We start from the raw sequence: 20,962 nt of genomic DNA on the forward strand, positions 1-20,962 counted from the left end.
AAGAAGTTTGGTTCATCAGAAAACATCATTAGGAGAGTGAAAAGGGGTGGGAGGTACCTGGCTGGCTCAGTTGGTGGACCACCTGACTCTTGATTTCAGGGTCGTGGGTTTGAGCCCCACATTGGGCCTGGAGCCTACTTAAAAAAAATTTTTTTTTTTTTAAAAAGAGAGTGAAAAGGGAAGCGATTTGTAACACACATAAGCAACACAGGGCCTTATGCAGAATATGTAAAGAGCTCATAAATCCTCATAAATCAGCAAGAAAAAGATCAACAATGCAACAGAAACATGGGAAGATGGACAGAACAGGCATTTCACAGGAGAGGAAACACAACGGGCAGGGCTGAAAATATATATACTACGTGAGTTTCCTGTAGCCACAGTAACAAAGTACCACAAGCTGAGGGGGCTTAAAACAACAGAGATGTATTCTCTGCCGGTTCTGGAGGCCAGAAGTCCGGGGTCAAGGCGTGGGCAGGGCTGTTTCCTTCTGAGGGCTCTGAGGGCGAATCCGTTCCCGCCCGTCTCCTAGCCTCCGGTGGTGGCCAGCGGTCCTTGGTGTCCCTTGGCTCCTAGAAAAGTCACCCCGATCTCTGCCTTCACCTCCACGTGACCTTCTCTGAGTCTGTGCGCCCCTTTTTCTCTTCTTAAAAAGGCCCCAGCCATTGGCTTAGGGCTTGCTCTAACTCATCCAGCATGACCTCATCTTAAGTAATTACATTTATAAAGACCCTATTTCCAGATAAGGTCCCATTCTGACGTTCCAGGTGGGCGTGAATTTTGAGGGATGTTATTCAACCCGGTACATATACCGTATGACCTGGCCATTCTCCACCTAGGTGTGTGCCCACCGGAATGCACATGCATGTGCACCACGAGACATATACATAACTGCAGGCAGCGCCGTTAGCCATACTGACCAGGGTGGGAAACCACTCAGATGTCCGTCACCAGGGGAAGGCCTCAATCACTGGCAGAATATTTATCCAGGGGAATGCCACGCAGCAGTACTGCTATCATGCAATGATTCGCATTAACCTCCCATTCTTGAGCGATCATGATGCAAAATATAATACTGAATAATTTCACTTACATGAAGTCCCCAAATAGGCAAAACAAAGCCATCATATTTAGAGATGCATGCTTAACTGGTGCCATGGTCTGAGTGTTTGTGTCATCCTACACCAAGTTCATATGTTGAAACCTAGTGTCCTAATGGTATTAAGAGGCAGGGCGCGAGGAGGTGCTTAGGTCTTTAGGGTGGAACCCTCACGATTGGGATTAGTGCCCCCCGAGGGGCCCCAGAGAGCTCCCCGGCCCTTTCCACCAGGTGAGGATACAATCAAGGCCTGCAACCTGGAAGAGGGCCCTCGCCCCACCCTGCTGGAACCCTGATCTCGGACTCCTGGCCTCCAGAGCTGTGAGCTATAAATCTCTGCTGTTTACAAGCCGCCGGTCTGTGGTATTTTATCATAACAGCTGGAACAGGTTAATGCAATTAGTAAAATTATCAGGACCAAAGTGATGACCACAAAAGTCAGGTCCGGGCTCACTTCGGTGGAAATGAGACGGAGGTGATTAGAGAGGAGTGCAGGCATTAGACACATGGGCACATATACACGTGGTCAACCTACTAAGAAAAAGCAGAGAACGGCAAATACCAAATTCAGGCTAGCAAGGACTTCTGTGGGGAGGCAGGAAAATGGGATGTGGGGACCCAGATTCCTGCCAAGGAGTTGGCAATGGCCTGTGAAGTCTGGGGCAGGGTTTATGAGGATTCCTTTTATTGTATGCTTCATATACAGGTAACATATAACAGGTGACACATATACATGTAACACATATGTAACCTGTGTAGCATATAGATATTATACATGTCTTGCTTCATGTCCAATATTCTATTAAACAATTTAAGAAGGGGCGCCTGGGTGGCCCAGTCACTTAAGCTTGATTTCAGCTCAGGTCATGATCTCACAGCTCAGGAGTTCGAGCCCCGCGTCGGGCTCTGTGCTGACAGCACGGAGCCTGCTTGGGAGTTTCTGTCTCCCTCTACCTCTGCCCCTTCCCTGCTCATGCTCTCCCCCTCTTCTCTCTATCAAACTAAATAAATAAACATTTAAAAAAATAAAACAATTTAAGAAGACATAGGGATGATGAGGGCCCAGAAGGGTTCTAATGAATTATTGAAGTTAAAAAAATTTTTTTTAATTTTTTTTTAACATTTATTTACTTTTGAGGAGAGAGAGAGAGAGAGAGAGAGAGAGAGAGAGAGAGAGAGAATATGAGCAGGGGAAGGGCAGAGAGACGGAGACACAGAATCCGAAGCAGGCTGCAGGCTCCAAGCTGTCAGCACAGAGCCCGACGCAGGGCTCGAACTCACGAACCGCGAGATCCTGACCTGAGCCGAAGTTGGACGCCTAACGACTGAACCACCTAGGCGCCCCGAATTATTGAAGTTTTTACCGTAAAGGTGGAGGAAGCCCACAGAGAGAAGATGCTCATTGGTGCTGTCAACATTTAGTGTGAGTGACTCAGCTTAGATGTCACCTCCTGGTCAGAGCAGCCTCAAGCAGGTGCCCCTCTCTGTGCCTCCCTCCCAGCCTCATCCCTCCCTGTTTTGAACATCCATCAGCCTGTGTCATGTCCTGCTGTCCTGCATCTTCTCTAGACCAGACTGGATTGGGAACTTGGGGGAGGGGGGGTGGGGTCCAAATCTGACTCAGTGCCTGGCCCATAGCAAGTGCTTTAGGAAGCCTCGAGGGTCACCACTCCAAGGACCCCTGACAACTCAGAGGAATAAAAGCAGCCACAAGCAACCTTCCCCCCTAAGGATGAAAGCATTTCAGCAAGAGACTGCTGGCTGGCAACGTCGCATTTGCAAGAAAGTCATTGCCTTCAAAATTTATTTAAACAGCTCTTTTTGTATTCTTCAGTTTGCTCATGGCCAGTGGTTCCTCTTATCACTCTGTGTCACCATTCTCCTGGTCCCCAAGGCATCCATCCCTTTCCCTTGATACCTTCTGCTCCTGTGGCACCATTCTAGAACTTTCCTCCCAAAATATGGCCCTTTCTGGGTCTGTCCTGAGCCTGGAGGACTTCAGCACACTGCGATGCCATTTAGGGACCTCGACCTCATTTCTTTCACCACTGGGTGCCAGCCCAGGCAGGCTCTCCAGGACTTCCGTGAGTGACCAAACGAGGGAATGCAGCTGAGTCCCAGGGTCGTGCTGTGTGCTGGTCCCTCGTCTCCCTGGCTGCCACAGCCCTGGCTCTGGCTCCGGCTCCAACTTCTCAGTCCCAATGCTCCCAGGACCCCTGCCCCCATGCTGGCATCACGACACCTGGTCAAAACATCAGTCCCAGACCAACACTGAGGCAGCAGCCTCTGGTCTGTCTAGCCTTCTCTCTCTGCCCCTCCATTACTCTTGCCAAGCTCCCATCCTCTCCGTCCCAGAGACGTGACAGCCTCCTCTTGGTCTCTGCTAGCGCTCTCATCCCCTCTAGTCTGCTCTGCTTACCACAGCCAGATCAGCCGCTTAACAAAAAATCAGATGGGGGCGCTGGGTGGCTCAGTCGGTTGAGCGTCCGACTTCGGCTCAGGTCATGATCTCATGGTTTGTGAGTTCGAGCCCCGCGTCGGGCTCTGTGCTGACAGCTCAGAGCCTGGAGGCTGCTTCGGATTCTGTGCCTCCGCCTCTCTGTGCTCCTCCCCCACTCAAGCTCTCTCTCAAAAATAAATAAACCTTAAAAAAATTAAAATCAAATCATGGCACTGGGGCTTCTGGGGATAAAGTAAAGCTCCAGTGCAAACGTCTCCCCTCAGCTGGCCTGAACATGGCCACTTGGGGGCCCCACAATGCCCCAAATTTAACTGTCCCTGGTTGACTCCGTCTCTCAGTCCTCAACTGAGAGACCCAAGAGTCACCTTCGGACACCGTCTTCCTCAACCATGTCCTATCAAGTCCACCTCCTCTCTCTAGGCTCAACTGCCACTGTCCTAGTCGGAGCCACGCTCGTGACAACCACGACTACAATCTCTTAAGCAGTTTCTCTGACAAGCAGAGGTAATCAGTGAGCTGGCCCGGGTGTTTGAAGGGCAGCGGTGTGTCTGGCCATAGTGTCTCGCTGTCCAATCATGAGTGCCCGGCTTATTGCAACCACAAATGGTGCCTCAGCAGACCTTTTTGCATGTGCGTCTCCTGGCTCAGGTGAGTGTTTCTGTTGAATGGACCCGTATGAGGAAAATTGCTTGGTTGAGGGTCATATACCTTTTTCAGCTTGTTAGATGCTGCCAAATTATCCACCAAATTGGTTCTACCAACTGACACTCTTACCACTTTGTAGGTGAGACTCTATCTCCTAACATCCTTGCTGACAATAGGCATTATCAAACTTTCTTCTCAATTCTTGTTATGAAAAATGTCACACATATAGTGTATTAGTTTCCTAGGGCTGCCATAACAGATCACCATAAATTGGCAGACTTAAGACAACAGAAACTTCTCTCCCAGTCCTGGAGGTTCCAAGTCCAAAATCAAGGTACAGGCAGGTCCATGCTCCCTCTGAAAGCCCTAGGGAGGAAACCTTCCTGCCTTTTCCAGCTTGTGGCCAGTCCAGGGGTTCCTTGGCTTACGGCTGTAACACTCTAATCTGTCTCCATTGTCACGTGGCCTTCTTCCCTGTGTGTCTGTCTCTGTGTCCAAATTTTCCTCTTCTTATAAAGATACCAGTCATTGGATTTAGAGCCCACATGAATCCACCATGACCTTATCTTGATCACATTTGCAAAGATCCTATTTCCAAATAAGGTCACGTTACAAGTTCATTGGATGAACATGAATTTCAAGGGGTCACCATTACATCCAGTACATACAGCAAGGTCAAAAAAAGCTTACAGTGCCCACCTGTAGATCCACCCCTAGGTTGTGCCATTAACGTTTTACCACTGTTGGCTTTATCACAAACCTATCTCTGTAGCCACACTTCCCTCCATTTTATTTTTGGTGCATTTCAAACTAAGTTGCAGCCATCAGTTCATTTCCTCCTAAATAAATCGGTGTACATATCCCTAACGGGACTTCACTGATTATAGCTACCAGGTTTTTTTGTCCGCTTGTTTCTAATAGTCACCAGTCTGAGAAACCGAACATGGCACAGAAAAAGATAAAAGTCTTCCAATTCGTTTTAGGCGGTGTCTCCCATCTTCTGACTCTAGCTGTCACTTTGTCTCTTTCCTCTCTTTAAAGGAAACTTCGAGAAAAGACAACTTAACGACCGTGTCTCCTTCCTCCCATTGACATCGCTCTTGCCAAAGTTTCCAGTTGTTGCTAAGTCCAAGAAACAGTTTTCTATCCTCATCTTACCTGCTTCCTGGCAGCAGTTAACTCTGACATTGTTAAGCTTGGTGTCCTTGAAACCACGCTTCTCCCTGGGTTTTCCCCTCCTCCTGGATACTCCTCCGATCTCTTCTGGACCCCCCTACTCCCTGCCCATTTTAAGTGCTGGGGTTCCTCTGCACGTTATCCGGGGCCCTCTTCTCCCCTCATCTGTCTCAAGCAGAATCCATCTGCAGGAAAAAGAAAGCACTCTTGCAATTTTAAGCGGAAGGAATATTAAAACCGAGAGACGCGAAGCCCTGCGTGTGAAGACCTACCGAGCGCAGCCGCCCCAGCCCCGCCCTAACTCGCGATGGGAACCAGGAGCCGGCCGAGCTCGGCCCTGCCTCCTTTCCTACTTGGAGCGTGCGCGCCCGGAGACACGCCTAGCCAATCAGTGAAAAGGAGTGGCCGTGAGTGGCATGATCTTTGTCCAATCGTCTGCGGTCCTGGGGAGCGGGCCTACTCGCGAGCCAATGGCGACGGGGGGCGGAGCTCAGGCGGGGGGCGACGGTCACCTGATCTGCAGCGGCGGCGGCGGCCGAGGCAGCGGAGGCCGAGGCTGTGATGGCGGCGACCGCAGCGGCTCGGCTTCAGGCGGGGACGCGGCAGGCCCCAGCGCTCTGGCAGATGCGGTGGCTACTGCTGGTGCTGGTGGCGGTGGCGGAGGCGGAGGCGGAGCAGCAGGTGCCGCTGGTGCTGTGGTCGAGTGACCGGTGAGCGTGGCGGGCCGGGCCGGCGCAGGCTGTGCTGCGCGCCGCGGCGGCTGAGGTGCCCTCGCCCGGCTCCGGGGCTGTCCTCACGAGCGGTGGCCAAGGGGGGCAGAGGGGGACTGTCCAGCCAGATCAGAGCTCGGGGCCCCACGCATCAAGATGGGAGCCCGTGAGCTTCAGATCCTAAGTCATGCGCCGCCCCCCCTCCCCCCTTGACAGCACCTCTTCTGTCCCCTGCCAGGGACTTGTGGGGTCCTGCGGCCAACACCCACGAGGGCCACATCACCAGCGACATGCAGCTCTCCACCTACTTAGACCCCGCCCTGGAGCTGGGCCCCCGGAATGTGCTGCTGTTCCTCCAGGACAAGGTGCGCCCGCCCCACCCCTCTCTCCCTCAGTTGTCAGGAAGAAGTCAGGCCCTGCCCCCCCCCCCCCAACACCGAGGCCCATTCCCCAAGGGAGGCTTCAGTGACCTTGTGCCAACTGTAGGGACGTGGGACTCCTCTCTTGGGAAGAAGGCCTGCAGGAGAAGGTTCAGTGGGAAGGACGGGGGCCCTGAAATGGCACTGCCTCGATTGGGTGAAGCAGGGGGTCAGAGGGCAGATATCTTCTGAGTACCAAGTACTTACCTGAGCTACTCTGTGCGGTGGGGATTATTGACACTGTTTACAGATGACAAGACTTCTGTCCAAGGATGGCAATGGCAAATGACACAGCTGATGGGTGACAGAGTTGTGATCCTAACTTTAATGATCATAATTGAGATGGTCGAAAATGATCACTTATTGACTGCTTCGTAGGCACTGTGCTAAGCTGATGTCATTTTCTTGGTTTTACTGCCAGGGAAACTGAGGCTGGTAGAGGTGCGACGATTGGCTGGTGGTCCGTAGTTTATGCGCACCACAGTTGGTTCCCGTCTGAGTCTGCCAGAGGACCCCCCCCCCCCCACGGCTTGTGCTCTAGCACACAGTTTTCCCTCCCATGCAGGTCTCTCTGCCTCCAAAGCAGGCAGATGGACCATAAGAAGATTCTAGGGCAGTGGAGACTTGGTATTTGGGAGGTTACCAAGCCTCTGCTTATTCCTTCCTTGGTGGCGGCCTGTGTGGCTCATTCCCCTTGTGGTCTCCCCCTGTTGCCCTGTGGGAAGACAGCGATGGCCATGCTGGCCGGTAGTCCTGTCAGGAGGTGGTAAATAATGTAGTTAGACTGCAACTCAGTTCTAGTTCTACTACTTACCAGACTCTGGACGTGCGAGAGAATCAGAGAATGCCCGTTTCCTCATCTGTAAAATGAAGACACCGCCTCTGTCAGAGGGCTGTGAGGAGCAACACTTATAATCTATGTAAAACAGCTCCCTGCGGTCCCCTTATGGCATTCACACGTTCATTCATTTGCCAAACGTGGACTGCCTAGTATGTACCAGGTATCAAGTGTTGGGGACAGAGCAGTAAGCAGAATAACTCAAGCCTCTACCTGGCAGAAGCTGACGTTCTTGTGAGGGCAACAGGTAAATGCTGAATTGGTGTATCATATAATGTCAGTGCTGTAGTTTTCAGAGAAGGAAGCAGGCCAAGGGGAAAGAATGACTGGTGATGCTGTTTAAGGGTGATCAGGCAAGGGCTCCCTGACAATATCCGAGCAGATACCTAAATGGAGGGAGGGACAGAGCCATGTGGGTATGGGTGGGAGGGCTTCCTGGCAGAGGGAACAACAGGTGCAAAGGCCCTGGGCCAGGGGTGCTCTCCGTGAGCCCAGAAAGAGCTGGTGTGGCTCAAGTGGAGTGTCGTGAGGGAGAGAAGCGGGTAGGACATGGTTAGCCAGGTAGCCAGGACATGAGGGGGAAAGGCTTGCTGTAGTTCTAAAGGTGGCGGGAAGCTTTGGGGCCATTTGGGGGCAATTCGGAGTGAAGACTATCGGGAGGACACAGTGGTGGTTACTGGGCTTTCAGAATGAGAGCCCAGGCGGCCAAACAGGGTCAGGATCCCAGCCCAGAAGAGAGAGGAGGCTGGGCAAGTGTGTGTACTAAACAGAACGAGGTTAGGGAAACTGATTAAGATCGCCTCTGGGCCTAACTGGGAAAAGCCAGAGGAATCTGGGAGTTGGGGTGGAGGGGCAGGAGTTGAAGGACATCTGTAGGTTGGAGAGGAATAGGGAGGGGTCGGGGTTACTGTGGTCCGGAGAGCTCAGAAGACTCAGAAGACTTCGGGGCCTTCTTAAGCACATTCCGTCGTCTTCACCTCTCTCCTCCCACCAAAACGAGGCAGGGAAGGAGGTCCTTGCCCTTGTCTGAGAAGGGTCCCGTCCAGACCAGACATAGGCGGCGTTATAGCCGTTGCGACTGAATGCAGCTTCTCGTTTTCTCTGACTTCCGCCCCGGGGATGGGGGGCGCTGCAGTAAATGCTCCTCGCTGCCCGCTACCCCTCTCCCAGCTTCCCCATTCCCTACCCAGTTCCTCATCCGAAGGTAGGTGGCTGACTCTTAATCCTGAGGTTACCACAAGTCAGCTGCCCACAGATTTCCTCCCAACCCCGTGACCACCACCCATGTTTTCTCACCCTGCCAGGAGGGTGCCGAACGAAAAAAAGAGAACCTTCCTTTCCCCCACTCCCTATCCCCAAGCGTGCCTTTGTTCAGTCTTTTGACCAGACCGTATCTGGCTGTAAATGAGATTTGGCTGGCCCCGCAAACGCACACGGAAGCTGTGTGCCCCTTCCCTGGCCCCACCTTCGGAGGCGTCCTCTCTGCTTCTCTCCTAGCTGAGCATTGAGGACTTCACAGCATATGGTGGCGTGTTTGGAAACAAGCAGGATAGCGCCTTTTCGAACCTGGAGGTAAGTGTCCCCTCCCAGCCAGGGGCCACGGGGGCTGTCCAGCACTCTCCCCCACAGCACAGGAAAAACCGTCCCCTTAGGAACCAGACATGCCAGCTTGGGGGTAGAAAAGCCTGAGGTGTCGGGGGCCGGGAATGTGGGGTGTTTTTTTTCTGACCTCGGATAAGATGCCGGTGTGGGTGTGCCTTGCTAAAGAGGGCTGCCACGGAAGTTTGGGGGCTGGCACGGGCCCACCGGTCCCTTGCTGACTTGTCCTTTTGCCTCCCCCCGGCCCCCAGAATGCCCTGGATCTGGCTCCTTCGTCTCTGGTGCTTCCTGCCGTCGATTGGTATGCGGTCAGCACTCTGACCACTTACCTGCAGGAGAAGCTTGGGGCCAGCCCCCTGCACGTGGACTTGGCCACCCTGCGGGAGCTGAGACTCAATGCCAGCCTCCCAGCCTTGCTGCTCATCCGCCTGCCGTACACAGCCAGGTGTGTCCTAGCCCCGGGGCCCAGAGAGCAGCGAAGCTCTTGGCCGTGGTGGCACAACTCGGCCAAAACATCAGTCCTCCTGTTCAGTGCCTTGAAGCCCTATCAGAAGGTGCCTCGTATGTCCAGAAGAGGCAGGAAGGGCCTCTGGTCAGTCGTGACTCAGGAGTTAGCAGCCCGCCCCTCAGTGAGGCCCTCTAGAGACGAGGCAGATCTGGGCCCTGCTGGTGGCAGCTAGCTCCCTTGGCCAGGACACGTTCACGGAGCAGCCGGCGGGGCCTCTCCTGGGTCCGTGAAGCTGGAGGAGGGGGGCAAGGGCAGGGCCACGCAGCGAGCAAAGGTGCAGGGGGACGAGTGACCATGGCTTCCAGAGCCCCCGGCTGGAGTGTGCGGGGTGAATGGGACTAGTGGGGGAGGATGGTGGCATGGGGTGGAGGACACACTGGAGGAGTAGGGGGCAGGTGTCCCCAGGCGGTGGGGAGCTGTTGGCGTTGCAGGGGCTCTAACGCTTTGCCTCTCTTCCACAGCTCAGGTCTGATGGCGCCGAGGGAAGTCCTCACGGGCAATGGTGAGTGGGCTCAGGGAGGGCATGCGTTTGCCAGCCTCATTCAGCCCGTGGCTGCAGAGAGCTGGCTCCAAGTTCCCCAGGCCCTCTTCATTCCCAGGGTGCCCCCCCCCCCACTTCTCAGAACGATTGGCGGCCGAGCAGAGAAATGCGGCCCCCAGGCCTCACCCCTCTTCAGCCGGCTTGAGGTGTTGGGACATCTAGGGGCCTTCCGTGTGGGGGGGCCCGTGGAGTCCGTCTCCACTCCAGAAGCGTGAATCCTAGCGTTTTGGGTTTAACAAACCGGCAGTGTTTCAAAAAAACGGTTCTGAGGACTTCCCTTTTGCTATGAAGGATGATCGTTCCCCCCAAAAGGTCATTGAAAATGTCTAAGTGAACCTGGAGTTTTCTATATCTCTGTCTTTTCTTATTTATTTATCCATCTATTTATTTATTACTTTAATGTTTATTTAGTCTTGAGAGACAGACAGAGAGACAGAGCGTGAGCAGGGGAGGGCAGAGAGAGAGACACACACACAGAATCCGAAGCAGGCTCCAGGCTCTGAGCTGTCAGCACAGAGCCCGACGTGGGGCTCGAATTCACAGACCACGAGATCATGACCTGAGCCGAAGTCAGACACTTAACCGCCTGAGCCACCCAGGCGCCCCTTTTCTCATTTAATTTAGTTAGGGCTTGGCATTAGGGAGCCAACTGCTGAGGCCGTAGGTGTCCCCGGGGGAGGCTGGGGGTGCGTGGGATAAGAAGCAGCTGCTCTTAGGGACCCGTGAGGGACCCTGAAAACGTGAGTGAAGGGTGATAGGAGCCAGCTCTGTGAGGATCTCGGTGTCCCACCACACAGGGTGTGTCAGTTGCCAGGGGTGGGAGGCTTCACAGTGCAGACATCTGGTGGTCCCCACCCCAACACGGTAATGCCACTGGATGTCATCAAGAGAGGCCGCTCACATGGCACATGGAAGGGCACAACCCCGTCTCTGTTGTCTTCTGCTGCGGGACTGGCAGCCGGCTTCTGGCAGGTGTTGGGGTGTTACCGTAAGTAGCTATCTGCGACCTGGTTCTCTGCTCTCCCCCTCGCTCCTCAGATGAGGTCATCGGGCAGGTGCTGAGCACACTCAAATCCGAAGACGTCCCGTACACCGCCGCCCTCACAGCTGTCCGCCCTTCCCGGGTACGTAGTGTGTGCTTCTGCAGGGGCCCTGGGAGGCGGGGGCAGAGGCAAGTGCTGAGTGGGCCTAGGTGTGCGGCTCCAAGGGGAATGCCCTGCGGGGGCCGGTTTCTCCCCTGGGCCTATGTGGGGGGACAGGGATGAACCAGAAAGTGATGCTTTCTCTTTCCGGGCTGCAGCCTCCTATCTGGCCCAGTGGGCCTCACAGGCTGGCATATTTGGACATATGTCCAAGTGTTCCTAATCTGGAGGGACTAGGAAGATCACAGGGGCTTAGGGGTCCGCCCGGGAAGAGCTTCCTGGAGGAAGGGCCTCCGAGTATGACCAGTGCAACTGCAGATACTAGAGAGGGTGCCCAGCGGGGACAATGAGGAAGGCCACTTGATTCTGGGCCATGCTCTCAGCTCCACTGAGACAAGGCTTGTGGGTTGTTTGTACAGGTGGCCCGTGATGTAGCCATGGTGACTGGGGGGCCAGGTCGCCAGCTGCTGCAAAAACAGACAGTGTCAGCTGTGGTCCATCCCCCTGTGAGTTACAATGACACTGCCCCCCGGATCCTGTTCTGGGCCCAAAACTTCTCAGTGGCATACGGGAACCACTGGGAGGACCTGACCTCCCTCACCTTTGGGGTCCAGGATCTTAACCTCACTGGCTCCTTCTGGAATGACTCCGTTGCCAGGTAAGGGCAGAGTTCCTGCCACTGCAGGTGGGTGCATGTGTATGTTGGGGGGGGAGGTTCACTGTGGGAAGCAGGTGAGATTGTGGGGTGGGGCAGGTGGAGGGCTCTTGGAGTGGGGCTTGCTCAGAGTTTTGCCTCTCCATGCCTTCTAGTCCTTGCCCAGAACCTTGGTTGTTAACACTTCCCCGTCACCAGGGAACCTGACACTTCCCCACACCCCCTTTGCCTTAAGCAGCCTCAGGGTGACTGCCCGAGGGCGTATACCAGGCCTGAGTTAGTTCTAGGGCTTCTGTACCCTCGCTGCATGGCTGGAGAGACCACCTTTATCCCCAAAGCCCAATCCGGGCATCTCAGCAACCCCGAGGGGACCTGAAAGGAGGGGCAGTAGGCTCAGGGAAACCAGAGGAAGGTGCTTTTAGCTGGAGGTGGGGGGCCTGGGTGCTGGCTTCTGACCTAGATGTGATAGGGCCTTAGTTTCCCCATTTGTCAGGTTGGGACCCTGCCTCTTCAGGTGCTGTGAGTACCCGGGGCAGCATAGGTAGAGTGGACTTGAGGAACTTGCTCTACTGCTAGATGTTAAAGGCCCCCCAGAGCCTGACAACTCCCCTCTTACTCTGGCCCCGCAGGCTTTCGCTGACCTACGAACAACTCTTTGGTACCACCGTGACATTCAGGTGAGTCCGAGGGGCAGTTGACATGTGGGCAGGCTGGCGTGGCTCCGGCCTTCCCGGCTGCCTGACGAATCCCCGGACGGCCTCTCCCTCAGGTTCATTCTGGCCAACCGCTTCTACCCGGTGTCTGCCCGCCACTGGTTTACCATGGAGCGCCTTGAAATCCACAGCAACGGCTCTGTCACCTACTTCAATGCCTCCCAGGTCACAGGGCCTAGCATCTACTCCTTTCATTGCGAGTACGTCAGCTGTCTGGGCAAGAACGGCGACCTCCTCGTGCCCCGCGTGCGGCCCTCTCTCTGGCAGATGACCCTTCAGCACTTCCAGGTAGGGAGCACGGGGCCCGGGCTGTGGGGAGCAGCGTACCTGGGGGAGGCGGGTGGGCAGCGGAGGCCTGACGGCTCCCGGCATCTCTGGGCCTGGGCTTGGCCGCGTAGTTGAGGGTCCTGTGCCCACAGTGCTGCCATTCTGTGGGATCTGGACTAACCCACTAACTTGGGACCCCCGGTCCTCACGTGGGGCCACATGGTCCTTTCTGTCCCCTCCCAGATCCAAGCCTTCAACGTGACAGGCGAGCAGTTCTCCTACGCCAGTGACTGCGCCGGCTTCTTCTCCCCGGGCATCTGGATGGGGCTGCTCACTTCCCTGTTCATGCTGTTCATCTTCACCTATGGCTTACACATGATCCTCAGCCTCAAGACCATGGACCGCTTTGACGACCACAAGGGCCCCACCATCTCGTTGACCCAGATTGTGTGACTCCATGCCCGTGGGGGGTTGCAGGCACGATGGTGTCCAGGTTGTTGCTTTCCCACTTCGAGGCACGCTGGACCGAAGGGCTTCCCCTCTTCCTACCATAGCATGAACCCCCCAGTTCCCCTCGGCCTGTCTTGTTACCCGTTGAACACGCTGAGGGGCTCTCCACCCTCCATCTACCAGCAAGGTGTACATAGTTCTTCGTAGATAGGAGACAGATCTCCCAGGTCCAGTCATTGTAGGGGGAGAGGACATGAGTTCTGGGACCCCCTCTTCCCCCTTATTTATTCTCATCTCTCCACCTTCACCCTTTGCTGTTTATAGTGCTTTTGTGTATCAAATGCTCCCTCCCCAGACTTTACGGGGCTCCCTGCAGCAGCTAGAAGCTGAAGGTTCCCTGAGTTTGGGGCAGTGTGGAAGTACTATTTAATTGTCCTGCTTGGCTGGTGTCATTGTCTTTTGGTGATGTTGTGCTAATAATAAGCAGTACACTGGGGTTTATTTCTGTGGCCTGAGAAGGAAGAGACCTCCACAGCAGCTGGGTTGGGTGTAATCATTGGTTTTCTGGCATGTACCCGCCAGGAGTGCCTGGCAGGAGCCTGGGGTTCTGGGTGGTTTCCTTCCTAATAAAATAAAGACAGGTTGCCATGCTTAGGCCTCTTGTCACTCATTTCTGCACCGGGCACGAGGGGATGCGCTTGGCTGAGGGCTGCAGGAGGAGGCGCCCGGATGTAGCTGTAACGGAGCCAGGCCAAAGGGAAGGCCGGAGGGTCTTCAGCAAGCCCTTAACCGGCGAGGGTACGGAGGGGCTGAGGCTCGCGGGCGGGGAGGGCGGGGCGGTCCGTGCCTGTGGGGGCGGGGGGGGGAGAGAGACCGTCGTGACAATAGCTGCCTTCGCGTCCCGAGGGGGCCGCCCCCGGCTGCCGCAGCGGCGCGCGCCCGCCGCACCCAGCCTCCTGGGGGGCGGGGCGGGCGGGCGGGTCGCGCGCGGCTCCCGCGCACGAATCCCTCGCGGGCCGCAGCACCGGCCGCCGGCCGCCCCGCCCGCCCCGCCCCTCTCCAGTCCCCTCAGGGCTCTCGGCGAGCGACGCCGCCCGCGGAACCGCGCTCGTGCTGCCTCCCGGACCCCGGCCGCCTTCCTGGGAGGCGAGCCAGGGAGGCGGTGGCCCCAGCTGGCGCGGCGGGACGCGGGGAGGGGCTGGGACTCTTTGACGCGGCGGAGGGGTCAAGCGGCGTCGACTGCCGCCATCTTTGGTCCAGTGCGGCGGCGGCGGCGGCGGCGGTGGCGGCGACGACTGTGCTGAAGGAGGAGGAGGAGGAGCGACGGGCGCTGGCAGCGAGGCCTGACCATGGACGAGGAATACGACGTGATCGTGCTGGGGACCGGCCTCACCGTAAGTGCGGTTTCAGGCGCCCGGGGTCCCGTATCGTCTCGTCCTTCCTGCGGCGCTGCCGCCCCCGACCGCCGACCCCATCTTCCCGTCATTGCCGTCCGAGGCGCTCGGGTCCCCAAAAAAGACCGCCCCGTGCCCATCCCACCACCGTCCGCGCCATCGTCTTTCTCCACCCCCGTCGCCCGGTCTGCAAGAAGCGGCCCTCTACCTAGCCGCCCCCTCGACTCCCCGGGCTTGACCTCCGATCCCCCCCTTGCTCTGTATCCAGGCCTCCTGGGCCAGAAGATGCATCCCCCACTCGGCCGGAGTCCCCCCTCCCCGCCGTGCCCCCGACCCCGCCCACCAGGCCCCCAGCCGTCATCCGCACCCCTCGCCCACACAGCATCCCTCCCACATCTTGTGCTAATTCTGGTGCGGGTGAAGTACAAGGTCCCTGGGTAAGGGGGCCTCACCGGGGCGGGCCCTCATCCTGCGTTCCTGGCTTCTCAATGCGGTCCGGGGCCCAGGGAATGTTCCAGAAGGAACAGCATTGGGGCCAGGGAGCACATTCCCGCTACCCTACCACGGTTTCCCATGGAGATTCCAGGCTGAGGAGTATTTGCAGCCTTTGTCCTTGGCCTGGTGACAGAAACGAGTGAGGGTGTTTATCTTCCCTCTTCCCCCAGACCCTGTTGGACTGCTCCCCTGGAGAGGCTCCTCTTTCTCAGTCAGGGTGTAGAAGCCCCTCCTGTGGCTGGGCACACACACACAGGGTCAGCCGCTCCTGTCCTTTGAGGAAAGAGCAGCCCAGGGTGGGGCCTGAGATTGCAGGCCAGTGTCGAGCCTCTCTCCACTTCCCTTTCTGGTGCCCTTCGTTGTTCAGCTGGATCTCCTCTGAGGCTCATTGTGGGCTTTCTGCCTTTTAGCATGGTCCTACGTAGATAGATGGCTTTCTTGTCATGGCCAAGACCATCCCTGTGTCTGCTGGGCACTCTTTCTCTGGGCACCGTCCTTATTTCTTTTTCCTTGTTCAACTCTGCTCGGCAAAGTTGTAAAAGGGATTGTGGTCAGATGAAGCTGTCACCCGGGCTTTTAGGGGAGCCAGCCAGCCAGGGGTGGAAGGAGCTTCCGCTGGGGCAGGGTCTCTGTAGGTTTGCTCTCCCGTCAGGTTTAGGGTAGGGAACAAATCAGGGCGGCTTTTGGGAACGTGGGCAGAGGGAAATGCAGTGAGTGTTGCCCCCTTCTCCAGGAATGTATCCTGTCCGGCATCATGTCCGTGAACGGCAAGAAAGTGCTGCACATGGACAGGAACCCCTACTATGGGGGAGAGAGCTCCTCCATCACGCCCCTGGAGGAGGTGAGGCTCCTGGGCCCAGGCCCATCCCCCGTTGCCCTCTCACAGAAGCTGCCTGAGCAGCTCCATAGATTCTCTGGGAAAGGGGGGCAGGGACCAGACAGGGTGGTCCTTGAGGCGCCTTTCTTTCTCCTGTTTGCAGCTGTATAAGCGTTTTCAGTTGCTGGAGGGGCCCCCTGAGGCCATGGGCAGGGGCCGAGACTGGAACGTTGACCTGATCCCTAAATTCCTCATGGCCAATGGTGAGAGAGATGAAAAGAGGTGTCGTGGGAGGTGATGAGGACGGCTGAAGAGGGGCAGGCTCCGGAGGAGGGGTGGCCACACCAGCTAGGGAGCTTCGGGAGGGGGGAAGCTGTGCCAATGTTGTTTCTTCCCCACCGCCCCACAGGGCAGCTGGTAAAGATGCTGCTATATACAGAGGTGACGCGCTACCTGGACTTCAAGGTGGTGGAAGGCAGCTTTGTCTACAAGGGGGGAAAGATCTATAAAGTGCCATCCACTGAGACCGAAGCCTTGGCTTCCAGTGAGTACAGGTTCCCTGAGCCAGAGAATTATGGCGAGGGGCAGAGCAGGGCGCCCAAGGTCACATTCCCCACGCACTGCCAGAAGCCCCTTGGTCTGGCCTCCTTCACCTGCCCTGAGCCTCACAGTGGAGGCCAGGAGGGAAGACCACACGCAGAACGGATGTGTGGATGGTTGCTCCTTCTGGAAAGACTTCAGCCTCTTGACCGGGGCTCCACTTGTCCCGTGAAACATCCCCAAGTGTTGGAGCTGGGAGGATCTGCAGAGTCTGTCCAGCCCAATCCCTTCTTTGTACAGATGGGGAAACTGAGGCCAAGAAGGGCAAAGGGGCTCACGTAAGCCTACACGGTGGTCGTCAGCAAAGCTTGGCTGGGAGCTAGGGCACCTGCTTTCTTAGCCCGCCTGCTGGGAAGGAGGGCTTCACGTTCTGCGGGGTACAGGCTTCTCGCATCTGCCTCCACAGATCTGATGGGCATGTTTGAGAAACGGCGTTTCCGCAAATTCCTGGTGTTTGTAGCAAACTTTGATGAGAACGACCCCAAGACCTTCGAGGGCGTCGACCCCCAGAGCACCAGCATGCGCGACGTCTACCGGAAGTTTGACCTGGGCCAGGACGTCATCGACTTCACTGGCCATGCCCTGGCGCTCTACCGCACTGATGAGTGAGAGGAAGCTGGCGTGGCAGACCCCCTCGTCTGGCTGCACCCTGCCCTCCCCGCTCCTGCACGCTGCTCCCTCCATCCGCCCTGCACGTTTCTCGTAGTCAGCCACATGCTCACCCGTCAGCTTTTTTGTTCTTTTTGCACATTTATTTGACCCGGAGCCTTCCCCAGGCCGTAGACGGTGGTGGGGTGGCTGGCCTGGTGCTTGGGTGGGGGTGAGCCGGGGTGCTGCTGTTGGAGCTTCTTCTCTTGACCCCATCCTCCCAGTTACCTGGACCAGCCCTGTCTCGAGACCATCAACCGCATCAAGTTGTACAGTGAGTCCCTGGCTCGGTACGGAAAGAGTCCTTATTTATATCCGCTCTACGGCCTCGGTGAGCTGCCCCAGGGCTTTGCAAGGTGGGTGGCTTTTTTCTGTTGGCAGTACTAAGTAGGACCAAGAACGGAAATGGCCTTGAGGATTTTTGTGGCATTCGTGCCTTCCCATCGTGGTCTAGTGTGCTTTATACTGCACGTGCTCGGGTGCTGGGGCGGGGGCGGTGTGCCACACCAGGGCGTGGAGGTACAGGGTTGAAGGACCAGGGCTTCACCAACAGGGCCTGCCTGGCTCCCAGCCACGTTCAGGCGGCACCACGGCTGGGCCTGGGGCCTTGGAACCTCAAGTCGGAGGGCTTCCCCAGAGTCCTTTGTTCTGCTCCCCAGACCATTCCCTTGAGGAGCCATGCCCTCAGGCTTCTCTCACGGTAGCCCTTTGCAGAGTATTTTGGGTGGAAACCGGAGAGGAAGGAGTACTCCGAATTCAGTCCTGAGTCTGTGGCGGTGACAGAGGTGGGAAGAACCACCAGGTCTACTGAGCTCTGCCTGCCTAGGGCAGCCTTCTTTGTACCCTAGGACTGGTTTGGAGGCAGGGAGTGGACAGCACAGGGGCACCAGTCCCTGTTTTCTCCTGGGAAGGAGACTCCCACCATCACTCTCCCCACCACAGGTTGAGTGCCATCTATGGGGGGACATATATGCTGAACAAACCCGTGGATGACATCATCATGGAGAATGGCAAGGTGGTGGGTGTGAAGTCAGAGGGAGAGGTAAGCCTTCTCTGTGGTGCAAGGATGGCGGTCTGGGTGGGGCTTGGCCTTCTCCTTAGAGGCACTCTCCCCGGTGACTCGGCCTCTGCTGGGTCTCTCCCTGGGTCCCCTTGGGCTGCGGACCAGGGCCCCAGAAGGAGTCCACATAGCCACTTCTGTTGGTGAGAGGTAGCTCTCAGACCCGCTTGCCGTGTCAGGGGTCCAGGGAGTGTTCCCGATCACAGGGTCTCGGTAAAAGGTGTTTCCCAGCGCTGCATACGGGGGCCCACCTCCCCGAGGTACAAGATGAAGCTGTACCGCTCAGAGGAGCACAGTGCCAGCCCTCGCTGTGGACTCAACCCCACGACCACCTAGGGGAGTGTTTGGATAGGCCTCCCGGTGTTTTCACAGGTGGCCCGCTGCAAGCAGCTGATCTGTGACCCCAGCTACATTCCAGACCGGGTGCGGAAAGCCGGCCAGGTTATCCGCATCATCTGTATCCTTAGCCACCCCATCAAGAACACCAATGATGCCAACTCCTGCCAAATCATCATCCCCCAGAACCAAGTTAACAGGAAGTCAGGTAGGCTAAGCCCCACGTGACTTCCTCTAGTGTGTTCTCTTTGGGGTGGCTCTGCCTCTCCCCGTAATTCTTGGAGCTCTCTGCCTGATCCCTCCATGGAAGGATGGGGACCCGCATAGCAGTCCCTGTGACTTGGGGCCCTAGGGATTGGGTGGCTTGGGCTGTGCTCTGTGAGGGTGGCGGTCTGGATGCTGCCTGCTGTGCCGGACTGGGGAGGAGTGGGCAGGCAGGCCCGAATCGAGCCCAGCTTCCAGGGGCCCTCTGTGCCCGTGTTAACGGAGCCCCTTCTTGCGGGCAGACATCTACGTGTGCATGATCTCCTACGCACACAACGTGGCTGCGCAGGGCAAGTACATCGCCATTGCCAGCACCACGGTGGAGACTGCAGAGCCGGAAAAGGAGGTTGAGCCTGCCCTGGAGCTGCTGGAGCCCATTGACCAGAAGTGAGGGGCTGGGGGGCTGGGGCCGAGGCTGGGCGGGGGGGAAGGAAGGGAGCCGAGGAGCTGGGGGGGGGGGCAGAGGCCACAGGGAGTAAGGCTTGTCGCGAGGTCTCCTCCCTCCCCTCCGTGTACCCCTCAGGTTTGTGGCCATCAGTGACTTATATGAGCCCATTGACGATGGTTCCGAGAGCCAGGTAAGCAGGCTGTCTTGGCCCCAGCTCCTAGCTGCCTACCCAGGGCCCCTGCCCAGCTCACCCTGGCTCTGGGTGTTTCCAGGTGTTCTGTTCCTGTTCCTATGACGCCACTACACACTTCGAGACAACCTGCAATGACATCAAAGACATCTACAAGCGCATGGCAGGCTCCGCTTTTGACTTTGAGAACATGAAGCGCAAACAGAATGACGTTTTTGGAGAAGCTGACCAGTGATTGATGCCCCTCCCCCACAGCCTAGCCCTTGGTGCCCTCTCCCCTGACCTGAGTCGGTTTTCCTCCAGGGCTGGGGAGATGGGCGTGGCTGGGCACCCCTGTTTCCAGCATTCTCTGCTTCCCCCACCACATTCTACATTCCTGTCACCCACCTCATTGATTCACTGACCAAATCCTTAACCTTAGTGATGGTTTGGGAGACGGGGGGTTGGATAGTATCCTCTTTCTTGGCCCTTCCTTATTCTGGGAAAAGAGGGTTCTTTCCCTTGTGTGTGTCTCTTCCCCCTCCACTCCTAATTCTTCTGCTCTGTTTGGGAAGAACGTGGAGGAAAAGCTGACTTCTGCCCCCACTGCTCTTACCCCTACTTGTAGTGGCCTTTGGAGATGCCCCCTGCCTCCCCCCACCAGCTCTCTTGCGTGTTGGAGAGAAGGGGCCCTCCCAGCACAAAGTTGCATTCCTCCCCCCGCCCGCCCCGCCCTCGTTAATTTATTCTAATTTATTAACTTCGGCCCCCCTGATTTGGGAAGGGAGCAGAGTGCCTCTGCCCGCAGCCTTCTGGTGTGGCCTGGGAGGGGGGAGGGCTTGCGTGCAGCCCGGTTGGAGGTTGATCTTGCTATTTTTGTTGCTAGTTTTGTGTTTGTGTTCTCTGGCATTTGCCGAGAGAGAAAAGAAATGTGAGCAAAGCAGAAGGAGGTGGGAAAATGGATCCAAACCCCAGTGCGCCCTGCCCCAGCCCACAACCTTTCCCTTAGTGGTGGGAAACCCTTATCCTGCAAAGTGAATGTGTCCCCTTCCCCGACCTCTAGTGTATTTCACAGAAAACCTCTCAATAAAACTGTGTTGAAACCCGAACCCAGGTCTTTCGCTTTATTTCCAAAAAACGGGTGATGGTGGGGCCTCTGCTCCCGGGGCTGTTTTGTTGTAGCAGTTTAGGCTCTGGCTTAGCTTTGCTCCGGATGGGAGTGAAAGGGGACTTTCTTCATCAGGGAATTAGCTGCTGAACCAAAAGGGCCCGTCCGGAGGAAATCGGTCACACCGGCTTACCCAAGGCCACCCAGCGAATTGGTGCTGGCATCAGGACTACAGTCCCTTAGGGTCAATGTGGGGGGGGAGGGGAGGAGAGGGAGAAAGGAGTCCGGCCTGGGGTGGGGGGTGGAAGTAGAGGAAGTGGAGAGGGCAGGGTCCCTGTCTCCAGGTCAAGGAGGAGGACACCCAGGCCCAGCTTCATGGCCTGGGTTAAAACAGGAGACTGGGGCCCAGTCTTGGGTGGGGGTGGGGGGTCAAAATCGAAGCTGTGGGAACCGGGGTGGC

The 20,962-nt window shown here is 56.7% G+C and overlaps 2 protein-coding genes across 2 annotated transcripts; both read left to right on the forward strand.

Moving 5' to 3' along the window:
* The first annotated feature begins 5,889 nt into the window (after positions 1–5,889).
* Positions 5,890–13,873, forward strand: ATP6AP1 (ATPase H+ transporting accessory protein 1). The gene is made up of 10 exons (XM_042974623.1): positions 5,890–6,091; positions 6,330–6,456; positions 8,846–8,920; positions 9,199–9,392; positions 9,917–9,957; positions 11,035–11,120; positions 11,558–11,796; positions 12,423–12,470; positions 12,563–12,794; positions 13,017–13,873. The coding sequence occupies exons 1-10, from the start codon at positions 5,943–5,945 to the stop codon at positions 13,224–13,226; spliced, it is 1,401 nt and encodes a 466-aa protein (XP_042830557.1). The 5' UTR covers positions 5,890–5,942; the 3' UTR covers positions 13,227–13,873.
* Positions 13,874–14,452: 579 nt separating this feature from the next.
* Positions 14,453–20,503, forward strand: GDI1 (GDP dissociation inhibitor 1). The gene is made up of 11 exons (XM_042974733.1): positions 14,453–14,617; positions 15,846–15,953; positions 16,093–16,192; positions 16,339–16,473; positions 16,936–17,134; positions 17,402–17,533; positions 18,120–18,219; positions 18,610–18,781; positions 19,080–19,224; positions 19,361–19,415; positions 19,498–20,503. Exons 1-11 carry the CDS (start codon positions 14,573–14,575, stop codon positions 19,648–19,650), a joined length of 1,344 nt encoding a protein of 447 aa, XP_042830667.1. The 5' UTR covers positions 14,453–14,572; the 3' UTR covers positions 19,651–20,503.
* Positions 20,504–20,962: the final 459 nt, after the last annotated feature.

The sequence above is a fragment of the Panthera tigris genome, chromosome X (genome assembly GCF_018350195.1).
Source record: "Panthera tigris isolate Pti1 chromosome X, P.tigris_Pti1_mat1.1, whole genome shotgun sequence".
NCBI lineage: Eukaryota > Metazoa > Chordata > Mammalia > Carnivora > Felidae > Panthera > Panthera tigris.

Excerpts from the sequence above, each read along its gene's own strand:
- ATP6AP1 (XM_042974623.1), top strand. The coding sequence starts at position 5,943 with ATGGCGGCGACCGCAGCGGCTCGGCTTCAGGCGGGGACGCGGCAGGCC. Across the intron at positions 9,958-11,034 it reads GGAAGTCCTCACGGGCAATG|ATGAGGTCATCGGGCAGGTG; the intron begins GTGAGTGGGCTC and ends CTCGCTCCTCAG. Across the intron at positions 12,795-13,016 it reads TGACCCTTCAGCACTTCCAG|ATCCAAGCCTTCAACGTGAC; the intron begins GTAGGGAGCACG and ends GTCCCCTCCCAG.
- GDI1 (XM_042974733.1), top strand. The coding sequence starts at position 14,573 with ATGGACGAGGAATACGACGTGATCGTGCTGGGGACCGGCCTCACC. Across the intron at positions 19,225-19,360 it reads CTGGAGCCCATTGACCAGAA|GTTTGTGGCCATCAGTGACT; the intron begins GTGAGGGGCTGG and ends TGTACCCCTCAG. Across the intron at positions 19,416-19,497 it reads ACGATGGTTCCGAGAGCCAG|GTGTTCTGTTCCTGTTCCTA; the intron begins GTAAGCAGGCTG and ends GGGTGTTTCCAG.